We start from the raw sequence: 7,692 nt of genomic DNA, 5'->3' as shown, positions 1-7,692 counted from the left end.
ATATGAATACAACCCATCATGCTCATCTCTCATATTCTCACGTTCTTCCTCAGGCACGTAAAGCGCTTGCAGATCGGCAGAAGGATCTGGAGGTAAAAACCCAGCAGCTGGAGATCAAACTGAGCAGTAAGATCGAGGAGGACATCAAGAAAGCGCGCAGGAAATCCACACAGGCCGGTCAGTGCAGCTTCATTTTCTTATTATATTTTAGAGCAATCCTGAGCAAAAAACACCCGAGACCTGCAGAGCTAAAGATACTCCACAGATGGATTCAATCCATCAGATGACAAGATAACTCACCAAATTAAACATGCAATGTCATAATACATAATATTAAAATTAATAATAGTCAATGTTCAGTAAGTAGTAAGCGAGTATTCTATTGCAAACACAGAGACATACTTTCTATTAGTTTATTAAACAGCAAACCTGAATGTTTGAGTTTGCTGACATCTAGTGGTACATTATGGTTATTTAAGAAGAAAATTGAAAATAATAATCCATGGGAGAGGATGTGAAATTCTAGTATGATCCAGTTCGGGTGCCCATCAAGCATCACATGCAAAGTTTCTCCTGTTTTTTAAATATTTAAGATTACATTAGCAACATACTACATTTACTACTTGTTGCTAAAAGTGTCGACTTTGTTCTTTAGAAAACTGGAGCAACACTCATCTGCTCACTTTACTCTGTTTATCAGATCCTTTCTGACAGAATAGTCAAATAACTGTCTTTAGGTAGCAGAAAGTAAAACAGAAATAAATAAATCTGCATATAACTGTGAAAATGTCCAAATGTTTACACACGAAAAAACACATTTGGATTTCCATAGAAAATATAAATATTAACAGTCATGTACAATATTTTCCTTCCCTGTGATTTCTTCATATTTTTTAATTTTGCAAATAAAGAGCATTTTAATTGCAATCACAGCAGAAAATCCTGTTATCGTCTCATGAATCATGCATTCATTGCACATTGGACACAGATGAATAAAATATTATACATTATATGATTTATTATCTAGGAGCTAATGAATAGAGTGAAGTGAGATGACGGTTATTTGTTTTAGTTTATTTATATTATCCTTAAAATCATTCGAATATGAACGTTCACACGAAAATTTCACAGTGACTTAAGCTTTTGAACAGTAAGATTTGTAATGTTTTCTAAAGAAGCCTCTTCTGCTCACAGAGATTGCATTTATTTGATCCAAATACAACAAAAACAGTACAATTGTGAAAAATATTTTTACTATTTAAAATAACTGTTGTCTATTTAAATATATTTTAAAATGTAATTTATTCCTGTGATCAAAGCTAAATTTTCAGGATCATTACTCCAGCCTTCAGTGTCACATGATCCTTTTTTTCCAGATTTTGATGAATAGAAAGATCCAAAGATCAGCATTTATCTGAAATAAAAAGCTTTTACAACATTAAACACTATACCATTCAAAACCATGAAGTCAGTGTAATTATTTGGGGATGAAAATATTTAGCTTTAATTTAGCAAGGATGCGTTTTTAAAATTTATCAAAAGTGATGATAAAGACATATGATGTTACAAAAGATTTCTATTTCAGATAAATGCTGTTCTTCCGAACTTTCTATTTATCAAAGAAACCTGAAAAATTATTCTCAGCTGTTTTCAACAACAACAACAATAATAATAATAATAAAAGCAGCAAATCAGAATATTAGAATGATTTCTGAAGGATCATGTTACAGCTTTGAAATCAGGAAGAATTTACTTTTTAAATAGTATATAAATATTTCACAATTTTACTGTTTTTGCTGTACTTTGGATCAAATAAATGCAGGCTTGATGAGCAGAAGAGACTTCTTTAAAAACATCACAACTGTTCGAAAAGGTAGTGTATATATTTGAGCACCTTTTTCAGTGGTATGAAATATTAATCTACTGATATAAATGGATTACTCTTATTTACAAAAGATTTTGTGTTATTTACAAGATTATTACTGCAAAAAAAATCAATGTTGGCTAACGTTCATGTGACAAGAAAATTATGAAATGAAATTAAGAAACTGAAATGCCACTGAACGGAATCATAAGCTCATTTGTTCACTTCTGTTTCTCTTCATTCTTCATTCATCAGTTCAACAAAAAATCTGTTGAAACTCTAGATTGAAAGTTCCTCAAAACCCCCAAAACAATACCCGTTCTTGTCTTAGGACAACTTTGATGAAATGTTTTGATTCACTTTTAATGTTGACTACTATATTAATCTTTAAATTTAGAAGTGTTTAAATTAACCTATATTTGCCTTATACAGTGCCCTCCACTAATATTGGCACCCTTAGTAAATATGAGCAAAGGTGACTGTGAAAATAAATCTGCATAGTTTATTCTTTAGATCTTTCATTCGAAAAATTCAAACCTTTCATTGAAGTAAAACCATGGAAAATGAAATAAATGTTTTTCTCCAGTTTACATTGACCAAAATTATTGGCACCCGTAGAAATTTGTCTAAGCAAAATATCCCTGAAGTATATTCCCATTGATATTACACTTTTTAGCACACTGGGTGGCTAGGAGTATAAAATTGTCCAGCCATGACTTTCTGTTCCACAGGATTATAAATATGAGGAACACAAAAGCCAAATTCCCTTAATCATCCATCACTAGAAGAACGTAGTTCTGATGTGCAGAACAAGTTTGTTGAGCTTCACAAAATAGAAAGTGGCTGTAAGAAAAGAGCTAAAGCATTGAAAATCCCCATTCCCACCATCAGGGCAATAATTAAGAAGTTCCAATCAACTAAAGATGTTACAAATCTGCCTAGAAGAGGACGTGTGTCTATATCATCCTAATGCACGATAAGGAGGAGAGTTTGAGTGGCCAAAGACTCTCCAAGGATCACAATTGGAGAATTGCAGAGAATTGTTGAGTCTTGGGCTCAGAAAACCTCAAATAAAATGATCAAACAGCCTCTACATCAGCACATGTTGTTCCAGAGGGTTTAAAAAAAAAATTCTTCCTTGCTCATCCAAAAACAAAAATCCAGCATATTTACTTGTCAGACATGATTGGAACTTCAAACAGCACTGGCTTCTATGGTCAGATGAAACTAAAAATGAGCTTTTTGGCAGCTAACCCTCCAGATGGTAGATAAAAAATCAAAACCTGACTGCCTCTGTTAGAAATCTTACAATGGGCCATGGTTGCATCTTCCAGCAGGCTGATAATCCAAAACAAACTTCAAAATCAACACAAAATTGTGTCACTGAGCACAGAATGAAGCTTCTACCATGGCCATCCCAGTTCCCTGACCTGAACCCTGTATAGAAACTGAAGAGAAGAAGCACCAACATGAAGCTAGGAAGAGAGAGATTCTGGAGAAACGAGAGAGATTCAATATGAAGGAATGGTCTCTGATCTCTTGTCATGTGTTCTCCAAACTCATTAGACATTGTTGGAGAAAACTCAGAACTGTTATCTTGGGAAAAGGACATTGCATTAATTGGCTGCCAATAATAGTGGCTAACATGAACTAGAGAAAAACGTTTATTTCATAGTGAGATTTCACCCTTAGGTTCTATTGATTTACTTCAATGACAAGTTAGAATTTTGCGATTTTTTTTTAAAGATTAAAAGTATAAATTATGCAGATTTATTTTCACATTCACCTTTGCTCATATTTACCAAGGGTGCCGATATTAGTGGAGGGCACTGTATGTATAAAAATAAAAGTTTATGTTTAAACACCACCATCATGAGCTGGTGCATGTCTGTGCTTCTGTTTCTGACAAACAGGGAAACGTATAAGCCAATGCTAATGTATTAAAATGCTAAATATGAGTTATAGCCATGATTATATACAAGGCCAGCTTTTGTAACTCACTCTGTATCTTCAGGGGATGAACTGATGCGATGTGTCGATCTCTACAATCAGTCCCAGTCCAAATGGTTTGAGGAAATGGTGACCAGCAGTCTGGTGAGTGAATGAACACACTTTCACAAACAGCAATAACAGCTCTGGGTGTACACATATAGAGACAGTTCTTCAGATACCGCCACTTCTGACTGCTTAAACAGCCAAATGAGAGATGGCAATGATGACTTTGAGTTTGTAGGAGAAAATGATGAATAAAGCCTTGGATGTACTAACACAAGTTAGCCTCTAACTATTAACTTTGAACTTACAAACATAAAAAGACGTTGATTTGATGTTTCAATTACAGGTTTGGTAATGACATGTAATAAAGCTACTGAGGTAACAATAAAATAAATAAAGCTGTCGCGATTCGTTGATTGATTTTTAAAAATCCTCGACGTAACCTTAATTTTGCCTGCGTCGAATACCGGAAGTGGCCTTGAAACGCCTTATTAGACTGATTTCCAAAGCTGCATTATATATTAAACCCATTTAAAAAGTATAATTAAGCAGAATTGTGAATTTACAAACGTTACATTCAGTTAAATACATATATTAAATGCAGGTTTAATACATGTGCGTCAGTTATTTACATGCGTGTAGGTTACGTACTTGCGTCTCAGCGGCTCCATTCACACAGAGCCATAGAGAAACGGCTCTGCATTCACAGGAAGGCTTATAATTTACATGGGTAACGTTAGAGCTTCTCAAACTCAATCTTTGCATGTTGGTTTGAGTTTAGGTTTATTAATAATTATAGCATTTATCTGGGAACGCAACGTACGCCATTTCATCAGATTTGTAAGGTAAACCATTTATCGCGATTTCAAAATAAAAGTTTAAACCCTCACTCAGAGTTTACGCGTTTTGATGTCCACATATTCATTCAATAACAGTGGCTATAACAATTCTAAATAGATAGATATGGCCAAATATTAAAGATTAAGTGGACATTTGCCTTTGTTGTAATGCGTAATGTAACTTACATTAGCTCTATTGTTTGTAATGCATTATGTATTTCAACAGTTTTGTGCAATAAAACATATGACATATGATTGAAGTAATTATTATTGCCTCATTGCTATTATGTAAGTATTTTTAAGGGGAGACACTGGAAGCAAAAACACCTTTTTTCATGCACCTGTCAAATTTGAGATTTTGGGCTTTTTGGTTTTTCATAAAGTGTTTTTTCAGACTAGTGGAAATAAAACATCTAAACGACAGTGTTAAGTGTTTCTTTAATAGCACTTTATCTATTTGTGTCAATAGATTTCAATTACAATACATATTTTTAAAGGCGGTTTTCGTAAAATGAGTTTTTTCTCCTACACTGAGCCATAAATCTCCTCTTCAGTAGCACTTACACACACCAAACTTTACATTTTTATTACTGTCTATATTCTGAAAGTTTTTACAGAGGGATTTGTTCATATATAATTTGCTTGATTTGATACATTGTATTCCCCCAAAAACTGTAAAAAAAAATATATACACAGTTTTCTAGTATTAAAATATTTAAAGTATTTTCTGAATTATGGAGTGACAAAATGAGATTCCCAAAATTCCCTCTGTAAAAACATTTGACTCTAATATGTCAAAAAAATTGAACAAGAATTCATCCAGTGTTTAGATTTTTGTATAAATATTAATGCATATTTCAGTAAATAATGCCTCATTTGCATACTTACACCTAACACTTTAGAAAACTTGTAATACAAAAAATGTTTTCAGTTACCAATGTAATCAATCAACTGAGTAAGTAAGGTGATAACTATTAGTTAATTTTTTTTACTCTATTCACCTGCAGTGTTTTAATGGGTAAATTAAATTGTTTTAATCAAAAAAGCCTGTCTAATTAATTTTGACCAAATTCTTTTCCATTACTTTTCTGGATTCCATTTTAATTGTTCCATTACATCAGTAGTCAGAAGCATCTTTAATTCATTGACTTTATTTTATTTTTTAAGTTTTTAAGTGAAATTGTTGTTTTTGTGGGAAATTAGTCGTTTAAATTAATCAATATAAAATAGTCGCTAGTGGCAGGCCTAAAAATAAATAACTTTTACCACTCAAGACCAATGCACTCACACTCACATTTTTTTCTCCCGATTTTTAAGTTGCTCAAATAAAACAGAGAAACTCCATACGTCTTGTTTCTGACAGGAGCTGGAGCGTCTGGAGGTGGAGCGTGTGGAGATGATCAGACAGCATCTCTGTCAGTACACCACGCTACGACACGAGACCGACATGTTCAACCAAAGCGTGAGTTCAAAAGCCTCATTCACACTCATTCATACAGTATGGTCTGATGCAGATCATGAGTAACAAAAACCTGGTTTTTGATCTCCAGACCATAGAGCCGGTGGACAAACTGCTGCGGAGCGTCGACCCCAACAGAGATCGAGAGCTGTGGGTCAAAGAACACAAGACGGGCGAGCTGAGACCAGTGGACATGGACATCTGAGACTCGCTTTCATTCCCTCATCCGGCTGCTTTAGAGACGCTGTAACGCAGCACTGGCTGAAGAAAAAGTGCTCTGTGTCGTCTTACTAAGGGTTTGATCTTACAAAAACCCTCTGAGGACTAAACCAGTGGAGAACGATAATGACTCAAACCGAGCAGACGGGGTTATATACCATGACCTTCCCACAAATCTGGCTGAAAGGAGCACTCGACAGAGGCAAAGACTGTGTGAATACCTGCAGGATTTCACTCAGGAGAACAGACGTTTGTCAGTATCTACTGATGCAATCATGCCATTAGGATAACATTGGACAAATGAAGTGCATATATGTGAAATAGTACTAATATATACTGTAAATGCTGCTGCATCAAACTGATTTCAGTTCTGTGACTAATCATAGCTCTCGCCTCTCCTTCAAAGGGACAGTACACACAAAAATGATCATTTACATCATCATGTTGTTCCAAACATGTATGAGTTTGTTTCTTCTGTTGACCACAAAAGATATTTTGAAGAGTGTTGGTAACCAAACGGTTGACGGTAGCCATTCATTTCCATAGAATACAAAAAAAAAAACGAATCAAACAGCTGATAGTAGCCATTGACTTTAACAGTATGAAAAAAAGGAAAAACCAACAGTTGACGGTAGCCATTGACTTACATAGTATAAAAAATGGAACCAACAGTTGATGGTAGCCATTGACTTCCATGGTATGAAAAAAGGGAAGTGAAGAGTTCACGGTAGCCATTGACTTCTGTAGTTTGAAAAAAAAAATGAAACTAAACAGGTGATGGTAGCCATTGACTTCCATAGTATGGAAAAAATATGGAATTAATCAGTTAATGGTAGCCATTGACTTCCATAGTATGGAAAAAAATATGGAACCAAACAGTTGACGGTACCTATTGACTTCCGTAGTAATAAAAAGGGAACCAAACAGTTGATGATAGCCATTGACTTCAATAGTATGAAAAAAAAGAAACCAAACAGGTGACGGTACCCATTGACTAACATAATATGACAAAAATGGAACCAAACAGGTGACGGTACCCACTGACTTCCATAGTATGGGAAAAATGTGGAACCAAACAGTTGATGGTAGCCACTGACTTCCATGGTATGAAAAAAATGGAACCAAACAGTTGACGGTAGCCATTGACTTCCATAGTATGGAAAAAAAAATATGGAACCAAACACTTGACGGTAGCCATTGACTAACATAATATGACAAAAATGGAACCAAACTGGTGACGGTACCCACTGACTTCCATAGTATGGGAAAAAAATGGAACCAAACAGTTGATGGTAGCCATTGACTTCCATAGTATG

At 34.6% G+C, this 7,692-nt stretch overlaps 1 protein-coding gene across 1 annotated transcript in view; it reads left to right on the top strand.

Moving 5' to 3' along the window:
- The window catches only part of LOC141298315 (growth arrest-specific protein 7-like), a 17,281-nt gene extending 10,157 nt beyond the window's left edge, over positions 1–7,124 (top strand). Inside the window, exons 2-5 of the mRNA XM_073828819.1 lie at positions 54–177; positions 3,879–3,958; positions 6,062–6,160; positions 6,249–7,124. Coding sequence (XP_073684920.1) covers positions 54–177; positions 3,879–3,958; positions 6,062–6,160; positions 6,249–6,362 — 417 coding nt within the window. The 3' untranslated portion in view covers positions 6,363–7,124. The remainder of the gene's footprint in view (positions 1–53; positions 178–3,878; positions 3,959–6,061; positions 6,161–6,248) is intronic.
- Positions 7,125–7,692: the final 568 nt, after the last annotated feature.

This window comes from Garra rufa, chromosome 22 (genome assembly GCF_049309525.1).
Source record: "Garra rufa chromosome 22, GarRuf1.0, whole genome shotgun sequence".
In the NCBI taxonomy this organism is placed as follows: domain Eukaryota; kingdom Metazoa; phylum Chordata; class Actinopteri; order Cypriniformes; family Cyprinidae; genus Garra; species Garra rufa.
Note: the sequence above shows the minus strand (reverse complement) of the source record. Positions and strands in the feature narration are given on the sequence as shown.